General features: G+C 36.1%; 1 protein-coding gene across 1 annotated transcript in view; it reads right to left on the reverse strand.

The window, feature by feature from the left end:
• Nucleotides 1-531: 531 nt before the first annotated feature.
• Nucleotides 532-21,942, reverse strand: part of EIPR1 (EARP complex and GARP complex interacting protein 1) — a 74,808-nt gene continuing 53,397 nt past the window's right edge. The window contains exons 6-9 of the mRNA XM_015622685.3: nucleotides 17,926-18,062; nucleotides 14,450-14,617; nucleotides 13,049-13,216; nucleotides 532-2,845 (exon numbers count right to left, since the gene is read on the reverse strand). Coding sequence (XP_015478171.1) covers nucleotides 2,671-2,845; nucleotides 13,049-13,216; nucleotides 14,450-14,617; nucleotides 17,926-18,062 — 648 coding nt within the window. The 3' untranslated portion in view covers nucleotides 532-2,670. The remainder of the gene's footprint in view (nucleotides 2,846-13,048; nucleotides 13,217-14,449; nucleotides 14,618-17,925; nucleotides 18,063-21,942) is intronic.

Below are 21,942 nucleotides of genomic sequence, written 5' to 3' on the forward strand. Positions count from 1 at the left end.
GATAAGGCCATTTCATAGTTCTTTGGTCATCTTTACTACTCTGAACAGTCTCTGCAAACTTTACCATATTTTTCTGAAGCCCTTTCTCCAGAAGGTCATGAGTATACTGTGAAGCATACACCTAGGCACAGATTCTTATGGACTTCCCTGGTAATTTATTCTTTTGCCACAAAATATGATGATTTACTCCTGCTTCCTATTTCCTTTTAATCAGTTATTTAACCATCTTATAACCCTTCCTTTCATCCTACAGCAGCTTGCTTCCTCCAACAGCCTGGGATGAAACCTTGTCAAAAGCCCTCCCTTTCAGAAGGTAATTTCCATATTGCTGCCAGTGCTGCACATGTAGCCCAGATCTTGCTTTAGAGACAGAAATTATTAAAAATTGACCCTTCCTGCTCTCCTGATTCTACTGTAATGCATTTTACATTTAATGAAACTAAAACAAAAGATTTCTTGATATCATTTGCTTACGGAGCTTTCCAGTTCATATAAGATTACAATATTAAAGGAAATACAGCCACATAAAAATTAGTCTGAAATCTATCCTGCATTTATTACATGTTAAAAATCAAGTCAAATCCCACACAAATTGACTGTTAGGCAATTTCCCCATCACCTTCACACTGCCAGCCACATACACTGCCAAACAAAGATTCATTAGATGTTTATTGCTACTGTGAAGAAAGTTTAAAGGAGTTCTGCTGCATACCAAAGATATTCTGCAGAGGTTTTTTTTCTTCTTTTTTTTTTTTTTTTTCCCAGAAGGGTGGCTGGGGAGGGTGGCACACAGGTGGGACAGACAGGATAGCCAACAAGATTTTGTGTCTGATGAAAAGCTCCACATAAAAAGCAGCAGCCCAACCAAGGATTTTCATGTTCAGACAACTGAAGCATTACTGATTTGGAAATGTAGTTCTTCTTACAGTATACAGGTGAATAGCTCATGCCTAATTACAGATTGAAACAATTTGAAATAGCACAAGTTTAAAATATAAACATAGAAAATCAGATAATCAGAATTTCCAATGAAGCGTTCATTCTGGAGCAGATAGGCAACATCATTAACACAAATGCAAACAATAGTACAGATGATTTAATTGGATTACTTCACTCACTCCTATGAATTTTTCCAAATAAGTTCCTTAAGGAAGCTAGAAATGGAAATTCAAATGTCATCTTTTCTGGATGTTTTGGCCTATAGCAGTCAGTCATGCTCTCCAAACGTGATCTCACTGAAGCAGCTGTGTGTACACAACAAATCGCATTTGGGCGTTTCAATCCAAGAGCGGGTAAGGACAAACAGAGGTGAGCAGCACACTGTCCCTCACCACTAACACCAACAGTTGCCATAGCAACAGGAGGGATCACTGGAAGAGGTTGGTATTGATCTTTCCATCCCATGTTCATTGCCATTTTTTCAGAGTGATCTCACACAATGCTACCACAAACAACACATACCCAAGTTCTGAAGTTAAAGGGAAATAATAGTGTTGATAAGGCAGCAGGGAATAATTAATAATACAGTTAGCTTGGGTACACAAAGAGCAAGCAGCGAATCTTCATTTCAGTGCAAGCTACGCCAGGGCAAGACAGGATGTCAATATGTACAGGAATGTTTCATCATGCCTTCCACCTACATTTGAAATTTCCTGCACACTCTCCCACAGTGCAGCATCTGCCTGTTCTCAGCATTTGTAACAACATAGTAACCAATGTCTAGGTCACCTGTTGCAAAAAGTAGGATATAACGAAGGATATTCTGTGCTTAGTCCAAAGCCTTTTTCCATCATGCCAGCATGCTGCAGATTGGCATGGATCCAGAAAGGTAAGAAAGTCTAAGTAGACAAATATTAAAGAGATTTTTCAGGTTAACAGTAGCATAGCTCCAGAGTCCCTCACAGCTCAACCTATAAATATGGGATAACACATTATGTGAGTATATCAGAGATTTTGGTAAAGACTAATATTGTTTCCAGTAACAATACATAGCTGAGAACTGCACTTAGCTCATAAATTGCAGGATGTTACTTTGTTGATACTACCATAAGGCTCAAATGAAAAAAAATATTTTGAAGGTTTCACATTCACAAAAAACATTCCTTCTAAAGACATGCAAAAATGGGAGAAAAAGTGTTTAAAATATTAGACAGTATTAAGAAAGCCTCTTGAGAACACTCCCAACTGTATTTGTAGCCAGAACAGTTAGCAGAACATGGTCCTAGCTAAAAGCAGAAGCCTGCTTATACAAGAAATATAAAATATTATTCTTGAAAACAAGTAGATCACTTCTGCTACATGAACCCTACGTTGTCCCAGTTTTGTATCAGCATAATATAATTTCTGTAATTTGTTATATTTGCATAAAGCAAATGATGTAATAAAGCAATAGTATGGAATGTACCCACTATCTCCAGAAACTTCAGAGTTCACAAAATGATTAGCCCCTCAAAAAAAAAAAAGTCATCTAGGTAGAACAGCTTTCAGAAAATGCATCATACTTTCTCAAGGCAAATACAAAAGACAAAATTACAAGTCTACATCAGTATAGATATTCCTAACAAAATTTTAACTTTTTTACTTAAAAAAAACCAGATCCTGAAAAAAACCTTTAACAATACCTACCAGCTGTGTACATCAAGTTAACAACTGCAGCATAATCCAAACAAATTATAACAGTATATGATATTTAAGGGCTCTTGGAACCCTGTTAATAACCAGTCTCCCATCATAACTTAAAGAGGCAAATAGCCATGGGTCTGCTGAGGACCATTCAACTGCATATACGCTATCTTCATGTTCTTCATAGGTAGCTATTACACTGTCCTGAAGGGGCTCTTTAATCCTAAAATTGAAAACAAACACCAAAAAAAAAGAGGTAAGGATTTGTGAATACACTCGATTTTAAAGGCAATATTACATCTAGATACTTAAAATTCCTTTTAAATACAAGAATGCAGTAGTAAGTTCTAAGGAAATATTTTATACTTTCTATTTGCATGTACTTATGCTTTAGATGACGGCAGAGTCAAGTCAGTGCAAAAGAGCCAGGGACAAAGTAACTCTTATTCTAAATTTCAGTCCATTTCTTGTCTCTCAGAACTTACACTAAGCATTTCTCCCTCACTCTCTAAAGCAAGTTAAACTATGTGGCATGATCTAAATGCACAACTTTCTACAAGTATCTTTTCTCTCATCATGTTACATCCCATCCTCTCACCCTTCATTGTTAAATGTGCTGTTAAAATAATACACAGTCTTAGAGACATGTAGATGGGCAAGAAGTTGCAGTTGCTAACATCAGTCTCTCCTGTGCTGCCATCCTGGACCCATTTTCTCCAGAGTTATGGAAGGGGGATGGAGCCACCTCTCTGAACATTGATTTTTATCTCCCATTGCTAGAGTTATATCAGCACCAGATTCTCATCTACTATTGTATACCGCACCTCTCCCTGCAACAGACAAGCTCCTGGTCACCTACATCACAGAGACACAGATTCCCTTCTGCATTGTAAATATTCAAGAGATTCAGGTAACTCTCTCAAGTCCAAGCCACTCAAGAGTCATTGATTGTACTCTGCTGAGCACAGCCCTTCTTCCTTCCATTCCCAAACCCAGTCTCTCCTCTCAGAACACCACTACAACACATTATTCTGTAGCTACAGGGTAGAGGAGTTTTCAGAGGATGACCTTAGAGAGCTCCTTTAGCCACAGAGACTCATCTCTGACAAGAATCAGTCAGCCCTTCAGAGGCATCCGTCCGCCTCCTAGAAACAGCCTTGTACTACAGCTGCAACCCTCCTCACGGAAAGCAAAGCCAAAGAGCCTTGTGAATGCCACTCAATCATTTAAACAGATGCTGCTACTACAGAAATGAAGTGTTGTTATTGGCTGCCTTTGCCCTTTCCTGCTTCTCTCTGAAAGCACACAGCTCTGCAATCACAAAGCCTGGATGGAAGCACAGATCCTAATCTTTTGCAGAGTATTGCTGCCCCACCTAGCCAGCTGAGCCAGCTGCAATTCTAACACTGCAATTAAAATTCAGTTGAGTTTAATGAAGAAACCAAAACCAGACTAATACTGTAGAATAGCTTCTGATATGTATTTTCATGGATTTTTACCATTTATTTGTGCTACATTAAAGCTCGACTAACCAAAAAAGGTCACAGCACAACCAACACCCAGCCCCTGGTTAACTGCAAATAACAAGCTTGTTTTACAGTTCTCCTGAATATAAACTTTGATACGAACCATCTAACAGCAGAGCTAACAAACACATACAGGCACTTCATCTCCTGCAACATGTTTTTCTAACTTCCTGTTAAATGACATGCCTGGTTAAGTGAAAGTTGGTCATGTCCCCAGACAGCAATGTGCTTCATGCAGTGCTCACCCACTTACCCACAACTCCATTATTCTGAAGATTTCAGATGTCTCTCTGGATAAGCAGGGGAGTAATGCACAGTGCACATGGCTCTCAGGGGACACGACCGACTTTCAGTTAACCAGGAATCTCAGTTAACTGAAGGTTGGATAAACAAGGACAAATAAGCTTCTAGATTGCACTATTTTCTGTATGCTCAGAGTTGTTTCAGTGTTTCATTTAAATAACACAGCTCATCTAATTTAATTTACAGGAGTCATAAGGGGAATGAGTGTTCAGGAAACAAGCCTGTGGATTAATTTCTGTTTGGCATTTCCATTTATAACTACAGTTTTTAACTGTGTTTTATTATTGTCTATACACTGAATTTCCTCAGGTATGAAAGTAAATTTTGTGCCTTCACAGAAAAAGAAAGCATGCTGTTCCATGTGGTTCTTCAGGGCCAATGGCACAGCCTTGAAACAGTTATTGAGAATCAGAGAAAATCCTCATGGAAGTGATCACTTGGTGTAAAAGAGCTAGATACTATACAAGACAATCAAGATAGAAAAAAATCATCTCAAAACGACGTGTCTCAGGAACAATACAGAAGATCCAAAGGAAAGTGTCCACGAACATCCTTTACAAACATGATGAATGAAAATAGATTAGCCTTGAAATTACGCAATGGGTAATGAGCCCAGAAGGATTCTGCTAGTGGAATAAAAGCCAGAATTAATTTCATGTATGTGAAAGACTGTTCTAAAACATTAAAGAAAACAAACAAAACAACAACATAAGGAGCTGACTTGTTTGTGATGAGTTTTTTCCTCACAACAGGAATCTCTTAGATGCAGACTACCTAACCTAATCTGAAAAGATTTCCAAGAAAACACCTCAGATTTCTCTGCATTTTGGGTATGTTTGCTTTTTTTGGTAATCCAAGAATAGGCTGAGGACTCTATTTTTGAATCTATATCAATCAATCTAGGGTACTTAGAATTGTTCTTTTCCTGAGTCAGACAAAGATTTAAGCACCCCAAATGAAATTTTACACATATCTACATACCAACTATCTAAAGAATTATCTCAGATTAACAAGAAGAGTAGCTGTACAGAGCTGGATATGAAATAAACTTTCTTCTATGCTATTTTAATATGTATAATTCACATTGTTGTCAGAACACACAGATACATGTTTTTACTTAAAAGCTGCAGGTTATGGATATAAAAATAGCTGCGTATAGTTACATATATAGCATGCATGTGTGTACAAAACAGCTATGTATAGCACAGAAAGCTATTATATAGCTAGTCCAGTGTACCACAGATGTAGGTGCTTGGACTATTGATCCCATGGTTGAGAGGTGGTGCTGTACAAGTCCAGCACCTTGCAGGACTCAATGATCCTTGTGGGTCCCTTGCAACTCAGCTTATTCTGTGACTGTATTTGATAGCAAACTTGGAAATCCCTTGTAATGCCTGGCAAGCTTAGTAAGCTATTTTCTTCCTTGCCCGAGATCTTTTTGACCCTTAAAATGCTTCTTTAGTTTCTTACTTTCCTATCCTATCCTAAGATTTGATTCTGACCAGACTAAAATACCTTTCCTCTATCTTGCACTGCATCAACTGACAAGGCACCACATTCCCTTTGCCACCAAGAAATCATAGTATGAAATGTGCAGTATATACCTACATCATGCATAAATTTCAGACCTGTGCCACACAGAGTTGAAAATGGACTGTGTTTCCTCTGAAGTCTTATTCAAATAGCATGACCCAACCAGCTTCAATGAAAGGAGGGAAGCTTTTTTACTAGAATCTATTTTACTAGATAACTTTGAGGTTAATTGTGTTACAGATTCAAGAAAGAAGCCTGATCAGCCTTGGATAATTGTTTTCATGTAGAAAGCTGTTATTTCCAATTACTTCTCATGGTAACAACCACTTAAGTTTGCAGTGCTTGCAATTTTGTTTTGTCACCACAGTGTTCAATAAAATATGGTTTTCAGTCAGCAAAAATCATTAATTCCTTATCACAGTCAAAATTAAATCCTCTTTAATCCAAAAATCACTATGAAATAGAAATGAATCAATAGAGCAGCAGCATGTACTGAAGCATTCAAAAATGAATCCTGAAAAGCATAGCATTGAATTCTGGAATAAGCCCATGGATGCACTTTCCTTTTGACTTCAAGAGAAAATTGTTTCTGGTAAGATTAGACAACACTATTTGCTTTTTCAATCACTTTAAAAAGCCTGAATCAAGTATGTTTATTCTTGAACACATTTTTTATAGGTAATAATTGGTCTTGCATACCATTCCAAACCTTTTTTTTTTTTTTAATTCAAAAAAGAGTTTTCTAAACTGCTTCCTCAGGAAAATAGGAAACACATATTTTTATATAACAGGTTTCACAGATATCCTAATATGAAAAATAAATTAAGAAAGGTATACTTGCTGGTGAGGGTTAAAGAAAGAAATACTACAGGAAAACCAAAAGCTTTTAAAGAAAATAGTCTTGGAACTGAAAAGTGTTGCTGCACTACATTTTGCTCAGCTTCTTATACATCCAACAAAGTGAAGTCCTCAATCCTCGCATTCCCCAAAACAGAAACTATTTAACCTGTTTTAATTAATTAGTCCTCTTGGTTGATTCCATAGCATAATCCTATGACTTCTGGTTTCTCCAAGACATTAATATCAAAAGCAAAATAGCATCAAATTTAACACTGCTGACAGCTGTGTGAAAATATCCTGAAAGCCTGCCCCAGCATGTTTGGCAAATACTTCTCAAAATATCAACACTGACAAATCTCTCTCCTGAAGTCACAGATGCATATACAAAGGTGCTATGTTAGATTGCACAGTTCACATGTAATATTGTGAAGCCACGTGATTTATTATTCAAAAAACTCTAAACCACATTTCTATCATGAAAAGTAGATACCACCAACTTCTTTAGACAGAATTTTGAAGAAAGGCTTTTTCTACAGAGAGGGCAGCCACCATTTTCTCTCTGGTCCATTTCGATAGCTGAAGATGTTTCTACACATAATATCTCATTACACACTTCATGATCTCAAGTGAGATCCTCTGTACTGGAAGAACTAATCCTTTACATCTCTGATCTTTAAATATAAAATATTGGGAAGTGCTTGTGTGAGATCTTCTATTTGGATCAAATGCTAACATCTAGGATGAAAAAGATGGAAACATAAGCCTTCAGGAAAAACACTAAAACTGTATTTTCTGATAGGAATTTCTGGTACAATCTTCAAAGAATAACAAGGATTATCATTATTTTAGAACATATCATCAAAAAATGTAACATAAGGAAGAAGGCAGCGTACTGACCTCAGTGATCAGTTCTGCCAGTGAAAACAGCAAACATCTTAAGCCTGTAAACCCCAAAGTAAACTAAGGGAGCTGGTAGCTTATACTGCAAAACTAAAATTTTAGGATGGCTTCCTTTCAATCACTGATGTATAAACTCAAAATCTTATTGACCATATAAATAGTTTCATTGTTATGGATACAGAATAAGCTTTTTCTCTTAAAGAGCAAGTCCTCCATTAACAGTTGAGCAAAGTTCTGGCCACAGAAATCATGAAGAATAGAAACACTGCTGTAGAACAGTGTAGCCTCTGTAGAACATGCACCTTGCTGCTGGTGCTCCTATACCAAATACTCTTCCCATGCTGTGTATCACCAGCACATCAAACAGAGATCTAACAATTCATAATTTAAACCTATAAGGCTAACAAATATATTGGAGTGACTGAAGAAAAGTAATCCTGATTGGCAAGTACAGATGGCCACACTAAACTGCAAGAACCTAGTAATTTTCTTTTATTGTTAGAAAGAGCAATGTAGAATTAAAATGAGTATCAGAATAATTTAAAGCAGTAACATAAAGAATCACTCACTAACATCAGTATTTTGGATGACCAAAGACTATAGGAAGGATAGAAGACAGTCTCAACCTCCCCTACGGAGAAGACAGTTCCCAATGCTCTTCTAGTATCTTACGGAGCTGACAGTCACCTTCAGGAGATTTAGAATTTGGTCAAGTTCAGTGTTGCAGGGAGAGAGTTCTTGCAGCAACAGATTGAAAAGCCACTAAAGAAAGAGGTCAAGGAGAAGCCTGACAAGCAATGGGATCCACAGCTGTGGAATAATCCCATGTTTTAAACATTTTGTTCAAACTTAGACATTGAAAAACTTTCATGTTCTTATCCAGACACATTAGCTTTGCTTTGGGGATGAAACCTAAAGGAACCCAAGTACTAACCCTCATCTGCTCTATTTTCATTTATTTTGTACACTTTTTTCTATCTCTGGATCAAGGTGCTAGAAACTGAACTAGTACAGCACTTCCACTTCATTCTCAGTTGTTTGTTTGTTTGTTTTCATTTTTGAACAGTGCATTACATAACCCAGACTGGGGACTCGATCAGAATATAGCATAGCTGTCCTCTGGCCACATGCCTAAAGCTCTTCTCTATGGACAACTCCATCCTCTTCTTAGACTACCTATTTTCAACAGTGGCTTTGTGCTTCCCATGCAGAAAGCACTGAAACCTTTCTTGATTCAGTGCAAGAAAAGAAATGCAGTTGGCATATTTCTCCTAGACACATTTCACAAAAATCGTGTGTGCACAGCTGGCATGTTTTAGAACAAACAAAAACACAGTTACTAAGAGCAGATACACCCAAGAATATGGCTGATTGCAAAGGAAAACCATACATGGAAGAATCAGAAGTCTCCAAATGTTATTCAGGAGACAGTTAATGTCCCTGAATTGCAAATAGTCAAGGTCTAGGAGCAAATCCAGAGGAAGTACATCTCCTTTTCCTATTTCTATTATTTTTCCTCCTGCCTTCTATGAGACAGATGATACAGGCTAGGGAGACCTTTGACATGATACAGGGAAGCTGCCTGCTCTTACCTTTTTTGATTGATGAGAGAAACAACAGCAGCAGTTAAAAAGCAGGGAAAAGACAGTCTTAAGAGTCTGATCTAAACCAGCAGCTAAGAGGAACCAGTAGTCACTTGATTTCAACAAGAGACATATCTTCATGCAACAGTCCTAGTTATATTGCTTATTCAAGCACATTCTGGTCTCTAAGATGGGAGCAGATAGGCCCAAGGTGTCAACACAAACACTGAAGGGAGAAACCACTGAGAAGAAATTCTTAGTAAGAATGGAATACAGCAACTTTTAGTTTGTCTATTTATTATGCAATGAATAACTTGAATTATTTTCTTTCTTAAAAAATTATCTCCAAATAATTATTTTCAGTTGGCAAAGTCAAAAACCAGGAGAATACTGCAGTAAATCTCGCAAGAATAATTGAGTGGGTAGACTCATGCAAAGCCCTACAGGGTCGAACAAGGAAGGGTTAAACCAACATACTTTTTGTCTCCAACTAAGAGATACAGTAAAAGTTAGGAAATTTACTCTGAAAGGTACTAAAAATTAACAAGTCTTAAAAATCTCAGGAAGGAGTTTTAACTATGTAGAACAGTATTGCAAGCCAATGTTTTCAAAATATGGGGACTTTTCTAAGTAGAAAAAATGAATCTTTGAAGATCAAACTGGCACATACTCATCATTTTTATATTTAATCCATCAGCATTTTTATAAGTGATTGTATTCAGGACAAATAAAATGCAGAAAGAGTCTTTTCCTTTCTTTCCACTTGATATTTCAACCTTCTGAGATAGATATGGTACTCAGTCTGAAGGTGACTGGCTAGAGACATTAGTTGTATAAATACATGCTCTTCCTGGTGTATTCCAAGATATGCCTGAAAAAGACATTCTCTTTAACAGTATTTGTGTGCTGTTTAATAACAAATCAGATGTCCTCCAAAACAAAATAAATGAGCCTGATGAGACTACAACACTTTCTTGAAAGTCTAGAACATACCCAAGCAGAAAAAAAAAAACAAAAAACAAACAAACAAAAACCAAAAACACTCCTTCCCCACTAAACCATGGAGTCAAAACCTGTATTTTACAGAAGAGACTGTACCCATGGAATGGTGAAAAAGACTCTTCAACTCTTCACACAGGTCTCCAGGAGGGTATCAGAGCTGAAATATTTGGCACTAGTGGTTGTCTAACAGGAAGTATTCCCAACAGCTGTTATGCCCTACTTCATTTGTGCACTCAGAGCTAAACAGACATTCATTTGGCAACAGTTCAAGGCTGCAGCAGCTGGAAAACATCCTTCTGACTCAACTCATAATGAGAGGGTGGAAGGGGAAGCCTAAAACAAGACTTTCACAGTACCAAGAAAAAGTTACAAAAGCTAATGTGCTTTCCCAGGTTCTACAGAAAAGAGATGAGCAGCTGAATGACAAATATTTAAAAAGCGAATGAAGAACTGATACTCTTGTAGCCTCTGGGAACAGGCAAGAGCTCTACATTATTACTATGCAAGTCATTCATGATGTGGTTTATATCCATCCCATAGCCATTGGAAAAGATGCTTTATATTTTTTGTATTGCATTGGATGACCTTGGATTCAAGAATTTCTACTCTAAAACAATGACTTGTGTTTAAATGAGGCAACCTACACAGTCAACAACCCACAGAAATTCAGAATTCCAGATGAGCTACTACACAGGGTCTGTCAGAATGCTATTTATTTGTGATATTTTTAATGTGTTCCCACCATATTTAAAAAATTTGGTCTCTTTCTCATTTCCACTAATGCTGATTATCTTCCATCCAGTACAGAATAACTCGCAATCTCCAGCCAAAGACAAAGAACCAAAAGATGTCGCTGCCCATGGCAGAGGAGTTGAAACTAGGTGATCTTTGAGATCCTTTCCAACACAAACCATTCTTTGATTCTATATTTAAAACACTGTAACTCAGTTACATTCTAGAAAGTAAATATATACTGCTGATGTGAGAAACTTTTTAAGCATTTAATTTGTTACTCCTTGATTTTTCAGGCACTTAAAATACGTAGAGAAAATCTTCTAAAGAAATCCTGTACATTTGAAATTAACCATTTCTATATATGGAAAAAACTTTCTTATTTAGTATTAAAAAAAAATATAGTTTCCAGGTCCTTTAAATGAAGCCAAAACACCAAAACTATTTGGAGGAAAACTACATAGTATGTATCAATAAAATTAACGTTCAAGAACAACCTTAAAAATGCAACTAGAGAAGTAACCTAAACTTTATTTAAAATTTTAGCTGAAACATTTAGCAAACACAGCTGAGCAACTAGGGGATCTTTTTTGGGATTTCCTTGTTCCTTATCATATCTGACTATTCTTTATTTTAAAAGATCATTCAGGAGTTAGTCCACCAGTGTCATTGCAGACGGCTTTGCAGAGCTGTCCGGAGAATGGCAATGGACCCCAGAAGGGCCTAGTGAGTAAATTATATGAAGAGGGGTTGAGACAGCTGGAGCTTGTTTAGTCTGGAGAAGAGGAGGCTCAGGGGAGACCTTACCACCCTCTAAAACAGCCTAACAGGATATTGTAGCCAGCTGGGGGTCGGTCTCTTCTCCCATGCAACAAGTGACAGGAGAGGACATAGCCTCAAGCTATGCCGAGGCCGATTTAGGCTGGACATTAAGAGAAATTTCTTCACGGAAAGGGTGATTAGAAATTGGAATGGGCTACCCAGAGAGGTGGTGGAATCACCATCCCTGGGAGTGTTCAAGGAAAGACTGAGGATGGCAGTCATTACCAGAGTCTAGTTTACACAGTAACATTCAGTCATAGGTTGGACTCTGATCTCAGAGGTCTTTTCCAATCTAATTCTTTCTGTAAGTCTGTGATTCACTTTGTAAAGTAAGAGTTTGTTGAAGATCACCATGAAAGCTCACAAAATTAGAAAGCCTCAGCCCTCAATCCACAATCTCAATCTACAGAACTCCTTATATACACATATATACGCTTGCAAAGGCATGTAAAAAGGAAAATAAGCATCATATACTGCACAATGAAAAGGTTGAAAACACCTAAAATTGAGTATAAAATTATTTTAGTATTTCAGTTAATTCTTTACTAAACCCCCATCCCTCCAAAATTCACAAGGAAAATATGTGATTCCACAAAAAACCAAATGGATGGGTTTACAAACCTTTGCCAATAGCATGTACTATTCTCTACCAAGAGTGTTGAAACCAAGCTTCTGGTTTTCTTGATCTAGGTCTGATGAGTGACTGGGTTCCATTGCAGTCAGAGATATTGTGAGCAAATTTTTTTTTTTTAAATAATGTGTTTATACTTATTTTCTTCTGCCCGTGCAGAAGCTCATCATTATACTGGTAACATTTCCTAAGGGTCCTAACACATATACAGAAAATACAAAAGGATATTTTCAAATTCTCAGTTAACCCAGATTATTCTATGTGCTTGACTTGAACTCCCTTAAAATGAAACTTTTCACCAACCCAGTGGACTTTAGGACTCATCCTCAGCATCAACATTCCCTTCCTACCAGTGAACGTGAAGTGACCATGCCAATCAGATTTAAAGAGTGTATTCCACCCAAGACTGAATAAAGAAGAGCAAAGTGGGAATTCTAACTACTTACCTGATAGGCCAGTATACGAAAATCCTAGTCAGCAAAAAAATAGCATGTAAACCATTACAATGAAACAACAAATTATAAGCATCTACATAGAATCAGGAAACGTCATACTTCTCTTCTTGATGCTGGTCCTCTTGGTCACTGAGTTCATCATCATCTACCATATGGCCAAATGGTTCAGAAGAAATTGATACCATATTAGACAGAATAACTCTGCTATCACTGCTTCCTGTAAGGATCAGCTGATCATGAGAATGATTGTATCTGACATTCCAGACCCTAGAAAAGTTAAAGCAGAGAGAACAAGAGACTATTCATGGCAGGTAGCACATCACTGTTAAACTTTTTTTTTTTTTTTTTAGCAGCAGTAAAAATTCATCTTTTCAATGTTTTAAATATGCATAAAAGTAACATGCTTCATTCCAAAGAATTTTTTTTGCCATCTTCATTTGACTATTACGCTACTATGTCATCTATTTTCTACAAGGTGTCTTTAAAATTCAACAAGTAAATTAAAAAAAAACAAAACAAAAACAAATCACATCGTTCAATGGTATCATTCCTTCAAGGTACATTCCAATTCATTGTTGAGTAAGCCATATAAATACTCAAGTCCTAAATACAAAAATTTCCCCAAAGCAAAATATGCATTAAACAAATAGCCTTTTAAACAAAAACCTCACAATGTTCTTACAGTAAAGTTTAAAACAGTTCCTAAAACAAATGTAGGACTATATTTCTCTTCAGTTTTTACATTTTACATATCAAGTTAATACCAAACATCTTATGGTTCTTGTTTCATTCTTTTTCTTTGAATATTCTGAAGAAAAAAAATATAAATAATGTTTCTGTTAATTCCCATTTTCATTTTCCTTAAAGTAGCATTAGGGTCTGGATTTATTTTGCAATAATTACTCCAACCCAAATTTTATAAAATATGAATAATCCATCTTTTCGTAAGCATGTAAATTTGCAGACATCAGGCAAGATTCTCTCCCTACTCCAGCCACAGACCAGTGCAGTAGATACAGGCTCTAAATGTTATCTCAGAGAATAAAAAGGTTCACTTGCATATTCTGACTTAAGGACTGGGAAGAACATAAAAAAAGTGGAGCTGCATTACTGAACATTTCAACCATTTGACAACAAAAGGATGGATGGCAGCTGCTTTATTACTGCACATCAGGTGCAGCACATCAGGCTCCATTTGGAAAGGCACACCTGTGTCCCAGCTGGGCCCCACAGGCCAAGTTCTGTGCGTCTCAAAGGTGTACCCCATCTCCCAACAATGTTAACAACAGTTTCTTGCCAATTAGACTAATGTTGTATAAACTCTTAATTTACAATTACACAAGGAACATTGACATGCTGAAACTTTTCCTCTGTGCAAAAAAATTATTATGCACAACAGCACAAACATAGTTTGCATTGTTCCTAAACGGTAAAATAATTAGCTGAATAAATGATATAAACCATCCACCCACAAAACAGCATGCAGATAATTTGTTCTACCAGTGGGAATGCTCCTCTAGTGTCTTCACTGGTTCAGTGACATTTCTTGTGTCCCAGAATTTCACCTTGCAGTCATCTCCACAGCTAGCCAGGTAGTACTGTTTATTGGGATTAAAGTCCAGGTCTCGTACCAGCTGTCCATGTGCATTTTCTATACAATATATCTGCCTGTAAAACATTAAAAAAATTAAGTGGTCTATAAAAAGCTGACTGCACTCTGCCTACAGAAATCTGTTTCCCTGGAAACTTGCATAATCCCCTTAGCACCCACAGACCTAGAGTTCCCATTGCTAGCGCAGAGTTTAGGGAATTCCCATTTGTTAGCAAGTGACTTGTATAGATTTCTCAGCTTGCTCTGAAGCTTGTTCCTTCCGTGTTTGTTTCTATTAGGATCATCTGGAGTTGAAAGGAAACAGTAGTTCCAGATGATTCTAGCACAGCTCTATAACAACTGTTAAAAAGATCTGCTACTAAACCACAACCATTTCAGATAAGAACTACTTCACCCCTAAGTACTTATCCTAATACCCTCTTTATGACGTGTACTTCTCCCTGTAGGAAAAGCTGAAACGCAAAGGTTGAAACATATCAACAACCGCTTTTTATTACTGCTCTGTATTGAATTTACCTTTCTGAGCTCTTGCATTTATCACTAATTTACCTGTGGCCCTTAAACTGCTCTGCCAGATGCAACCTCATCCATCTGGACCACTTTAGAAAACATCTGTAGTACTGCTAACAACCTAGCGTAGCTATTCAAAACATCATGTGCCATCAGTTTGTTTCTCTACCTTTGCCTCTTAAACTTGGGAGTTGTCTGTTTTTTTCTGTTTCAGCTATTGTATTACCAGTTTTCTCCAAGACACCAGTATATCATCTAAAGTTCTGCTTAGACTTGACTGTCTCCTATAACCTTCACTAGAACTTTTGAACACTTCATGAACTTTTTATTTCTTCAAATAAATAATGTTTCTCTTCAATAAACATATTGACCAAAACTTCCTAATTCTTGGGAAAACTACATATTCTTATGGTATTCTGTCATGATCAGATAGTCTCTTGCTGTTAATACCTAATTACTAATACAAAGCAAAATAGTTCCAGAAGGAGAGATTCAAAGTATATCAGGCCTGTACTAAGCCCTATCCTGACAGCCCTGGCACTCACCAGTGAAATTACTAAGGTATCTAGCATCAACACTCTTCTCAGTCTTTGAGAGGCTAAGGACATCATTCAGGTATGCCTTTCTACCAGGTATTCTAGGAGTGGAATTCAAGCTTCCACTTATTTTCTTAGTATATGTATATGGCAAAAATTTTAAGTCTCAAGCATGCTTGCTGCAGTAAAACACTTCTTTCCTCCTTCACTGCACCTTTCACTTTTTTCTTGCACAGCTTAGAGATGTGTGTAAGGGCTTAAAAATAATACTGTCCACTGTATATTCAGGACTACTCACCATGAAAGACTTTATTCCAACTTAACTATTATTCGACCACTTGATCCCTTTTCTCTCCAAATATGAATATTATTTTCATTACTTTTAACCCAACCTACAGCAATAATACATACACTGAATTTCCCACTTACATCATAAGATTAATGCCAGACCACATGAACCATTTTCTCCAGCTATTGGCTCTGCTTTCTCATATTATTCTTCTTACATATTATTTAGAATTTAGCCTTGGAGGCTGAGTTTCCCTGATAATATTCTCTCTCTACATATAATCAGCCTAGTGTCTGTCTTCTCTGTGTCACAAGCTCTTCTCTGATTAAGACTGCTTCTTAGTCTAGTCTAGGACTCTTCCTGCCACTCTTTTTTTCTTCTCCCCTTCTTTGCTTGCTGTGTCCAAAAGAATGTTCTCCCTCTATCCTGCAGCTATCATAACCACTGCAGGAGCAGCTATTCTAGCTACTTCCAGTATTTCTCTTCACTTTGCTGGAAGAACAGTTTTCTGCCCTTGATTCCTCCCTCCCTCCTCATTTTATGCTTCTTATACTGCCACAGTTTATACTGCCCTGACTTTAAACTCCTACTTCTAGCATAATTATTAAGAAATATTCACATAAAAGACATATTACAGTGTAACTGAAGATGAGACTTACTATTGCATGTACTTTTTGAGTATATTGCAAACAGCTTTTGGCATAGCTTAGTTATCAAACTCGTTTAAGGACTATCTATTCTGAGCTTTTTACTTAAAGTAAATAGAATGGTGGGGTTTGTTTCTGTTAACCAAGCTACCCTTTTCACTGAGGATCCAGACTATCCAGATAATCTAGCTTTCACAGAAGTGACTCAAAGAATTCCTTTAATGCAAGATAGAGATGCTTCTTCTAATGAGACAGAGCATGAAGCAGACTTTACAATATTTCATATTTTCTCTTCAAAACACAGGCTTTGGTTAAAGATCTGCATGCTATATATTAGAAACAAGATTACAAGAACATAACAAAAAACCCAAATTAATAAAAGCCCCTTCTCCTTTGTCGTTTCTTTCCACTCTTGTCTTTATAAAGGGTCATTATAAATCTAAGTATACACATTATATAAAATTAGACTTTTATACATCATTTTACAATGCAAAGAACAGATTTTTCAAACATGATGATAACATACAGGAAGTGACTTATAATTACTGTATTTTTAACTTCCCATCATTAAATAAATCTTCTTGGCAAAACCACACAAGTCTAGCAAACAAGGGATTTATTGCAACAACTCTGAGCTGGCAGGAACCACTGAACTAAATTTAAAGTCATCGCCCTTTAAAGCAACAAAAGTTATTACAAGACATCAGTCTTCTTGGTTTAGTGATAAATTACTGTGTGCTAAGGGGATAAAGTGTACTTTTAAAAAAGCTTGAAGAGAGTTTAGTAGTCATGGCAACAGATACGCACAACATCACTCCTTTGCTTATCAAAATCACAACTAACCAAGGGGAGAAATGCCTGATTAGGTATATTCAAAGCTTTTATTTGGTTATTATTTTGATTCAGTGATTTCTTATAACTAGTATGCTACAATCTTTAATATGGTATAGAACGCTTTATTAAAATCAGAAGTGAAGAGCGAACCTAACCTGTGAATTACCTTCAAAAAGTAAAGTCACCTTTAAATGATATGAAGATAGTTCATAGCATAGTCAGGATTGTTGTTAAACCATTTTCAGGTTGAATTACAAAACAGCTTTAGTCAGGTAATCTCTATGTATTGAACAAATCCTTGTGAGACTAGTACAGAGTTCAGTAAAACTCAATACACAAGCTAGAATTGAAGCTGATGGGGAATATCAGAGAAAACTCTTTGGTAGATTGTAACTGTATCAGCTGTGCAAGCCTTTATATTCCTTTTATAAACTATAGGTTTGCCACATATGATTTGAAACAAAAAAATTATGCTAGATAAATTAGATTAGATCTACCTCCAAAGGAGATTGTGTTTTGTAGAGAACATGACTGCAAGCTCTCATTACCTCATGCTCCGTGTATCCCACCCTCGGACATTGGTATCGTTGGCTGTGGCAATCTGGGTACAATTGTGGTGTGGACTCCATCTTCCTGAAGTAAATTTTAATTGTCCTTTCCCTTCCAAGACTGCAGAACTAGAGAGCTAAAATAATGAAACAAAGCTGGCAATGTTTCTAAATGTTACACTAAAACGAAATTAGTTGCAATGAAGACAAAGCTGCTCAATAGCCTATTGCTCCAAGTGCAAGGGACTTGCAAAATCTAAAGACTGAAGAAAAAAAAAAGTAAAGAAGCAACAAATAAAAGCTAGAGCTGATTTTCTATCACTATTTTTTTAAAGACTTATGCAGTATAATGTATGCCAAAACATTAAAAGTATTGTACTATTCTATAAATTAAACAGTTTTAGATCATTGTTGAAACAGTAAATAGACAACATGGGCACACTGCACAGATCTGTAGCTGACACACACATATGCATTTAGCTTCATTAACAGTCTTACAAGATTTTTTCCATGTCAAAATGCCAAATTTTATCTGTAGTAACAGAATTATGTTGTCAAAGACTCTTTGATAAATGTATAGCACCTTTTAAAAATAAAGAAATCATTATTTCTTAATAATGCCCATGTCATCACACACACGCCTGTTAAAATAACAGTACATACCACTTAGAAATCTACAATCTCTGAGACAGAAAGGTTTCAATTCCTAAAACAGGCTGCATGTCATGGAACAACCAGCTCTGCATCTCCACAGTTAATGAAAAGAATGTCCAAAGTAATCAACTTTATAGTTGTAGAGCAAGTTATCCCCCAATTCCATGTGAACACGGGGGAAATCAAAACTGCTGACACTGCAAATTACTTTTACTTCCAATCACTTACTGAAACTGTTTAATACCTAAAGAGGAAAACCAAAATATTTGCATTTAATCAGATATGAAATTTACAAAAATTTCAAGCAGCTACACAAACAGCAGACTTACTGGGCTCTTTCATGCAACTTTCATATTTCTAAATGTTTCATTATGAGGTATTTCACAAAAGCAGATTACTTCACTAGATCCTGTTGGGTCCTAGTGCAACATCAATATTCTATGTAACAGTAGATTTCTCAGCACAAATATTATGCTTTGAAGGATGAAAAAGGCTAAAAACTAAAAAAAACCAAAACCAAACTGTTTACATAAACTTTAACTGACATCAACACAAAAATATGTTGCCAATACTAAACTGCTTAAATCTATTTATATATTATATACATGTTCTTGAATATATTTTGCTAATTTTTTATTACTACAACTCCAACAAGAATATAATCTTTCTTTAGCATTATGATTAACAATCTAGAAACTGCAACTAGAATTTTCTTTAAAGAACATGGAATTCCCAGCATGCAAGATCATATATTGCTCATGTGTTAATGAATAATTTAACACTGTGGCCAAACCTACTCCTCTAACATCATTCCTCCCCTAGAACAAATACTCTCTGAAAGCCTTTCTACAACTCACAGGTTATTAATAGAAACAAAAACTACTGCACAGGACGCTAGACACCATATAATAAAATTAATTTTTTACTTTTGATTAGATTCCAGGCACAACAGAATATTCACAGCTTGTGTAGGTCATTTCGAAAATTAAAGTAAGTTTCTTTAGTAAGCAGGCTTGGCCATTCAAATCTTAGATTGGTGGGAGGGAAGCAAATATTAACACTGACAGTAAGATAGATCCAACAAAGGGAGTGTATTTTCTCAGGTATTTAAAAAATCTCTTGAGACGTAAAGCATCAAATATTCAAAATATGACTCAGAGCAGAGGGTCTTTGTCAGCAGTAGACAATACTTTCTCCAGCATTCAAGACATATTTATGTATATGTTTAAGTCTTCTCATTTTAACTTTTATAATGCAAACTACTATAAAAAGATGAATTTTTTTTCATTGCAGTCAAAAGTTTAGGTTGAGGCCAGCACATACATACAGTGATATTTCTTAACATATGAAAAAATTCACATACATGGTAGATGGGCCAACTCTTCCTTGCCTTCGCAAGCAATTTATAAATAAATTAAATGACATCTTTCCTTATACACATGTCCAGCTATATATACAGACAAGCTGCTAATCAACTGTCTTCTTTTCCATGTCATCTGTGAACCTGACAGCAACTGTAAGGATTTAAAGGACTATTTGGAGATAAGAGAAGTTCTCATACATAAGAAGGAATCCTTATGTAACAGAAGGAAGTCTAAAAGTTTCCTTCCCGGAAATCCAAGAAATAAAGGAAACAAAGTTTGCAGTTCAGAATCACAAATGCAGGTACAAAAACACAGCTGTAATTTTAATTCATACTTGAATATATGGACTTCAACTCTTTCCTCCATTTCTTTAAATGCAGAAAAGCTAACTACAAAAGGGAAGGAAAACATGACATAGGTGTATTTTAAACATTATTCTTGCATGAAGATTAGGATCTGTGCTGTCCAGATGATGAAGACATGCAGGTGTGAGGACCTCACTGGATACAGAAGGCAAATAATTAATGGTATTATTTTATAAACACAAAAATATGACTTACATTAAGGAAAAAAGAATGTCTTCTTTTAGACAACAAAATTAGGAATTACTCTTGCAATGCACAAGGATCACAGTGATTTCAGAAAAGAAATCTGGAGAAAATGAAATCCTGAAAAGTGTAAAATGGTTCCCAGAGTATGGATGGATTTTACACTATTCCTAAATGTTTAGCTGGAACAATGTCTAAATCTGGTAACACAAGAACAAAAATAGAAGGGCAGCATGATATTATACTACAGTTGCACAAGAGCTTTGAAATAAGAAAAAAATCTTCTAAAAAAATTATACAACGTAATGTGATCAGAATAGAACTGTTTATGTTATCCTCAGTGAAGGAAGGGGTTTTACAAAAACAGAGTACCAAAATAGGAAAAAAACTGTTCTAGAATATCCTGGATCTAGGACTGATTTCTATGTATTCAAATGAAAGTATCATTTACTCCAACTTCCTTTTGTCAAAATATCAAGGACTGAGGTTGATTTTCCTGCTTCAAAATTTGATTACATAAGGACTGACTTGGAAAGAGGACAGACAGTATCCTTCAAAACAAATCAAAACCCAACATATATTAAATGTTAAAGGGTACAGAAATTATCTAGGAAAACCACAAGCAGCATGGAGACAGTAAACCAACTGTTCCTGCTTTCTTCCAAAGGAAAGAGCTATGTGACCAAGAACAAAATAGGCAAGTACTTGGAAGAAAGATATATATTAACGGCTACACTAAGTAGACAAACCCAAGCAGACAATTTTCAGATTGCCATTAAAAGGCATGAGTGTTTTTCTGACTTGTTATTGACGGAAACAGAAAGGTTGATGAGGATTGTAAATTGAGTTCAATTCCTCCAAGTGCAGGAAACCATACCATGTGTCCTTTCATAACCGTTCTTGATGTCCAAACCATCTTAAAACTATTTGTGTTTTCAAATAGCCTCATCATATTGGCAGCTCAGAGCTATTCTCAGACCAGCTAAGTAACAGAACTCACATATTTTTAAGTGCTGAGTTTCTACACTACAGTAAGAAAATATTTTTATTCCTTAAACAAGTTTTCTGCTTTATACTACAAAAATTAAGCCAAACATCAAGTTCGTCCTCTGAAATATACTGTTATCCCTATATGCTGATGATGCATTCCAAGTTCTGCCCCCAGTAATTTTCATTATTTCATTCCTACTTCTAGCATTAAGGAGACCATTGAATAAAATTTATTCCAAGTCCATGAGCTGGTTTCTATTCTCATTCTGATCCACTAATTTCCCTTTTATTTTTCCTCAGACAGTTTTTTTCCCTCCTATAGTTAATCCATGTTTATTCTAGTTTCAGTAATAATGGTCCATTAAAAAATTCTCCACTAAATTCCACATGGTATTTCCTGCCTTGAGAAACAGCAGCTATCTTGCCAAGAAAGCATCTCATGCTTGTTCCTAACATCCTTT

Source organism: Parus major, chromosome 3 (assembly GCF_001522545.3).
Source record: "Parus major isolate Abel chromosome 3, Parus_major1.1, whole genome shotgun sequence".
NCBI lineage: Eukaryota > Metazoa > Chordata > Aves > Passeriformes > Paridae > Parus > Parus major.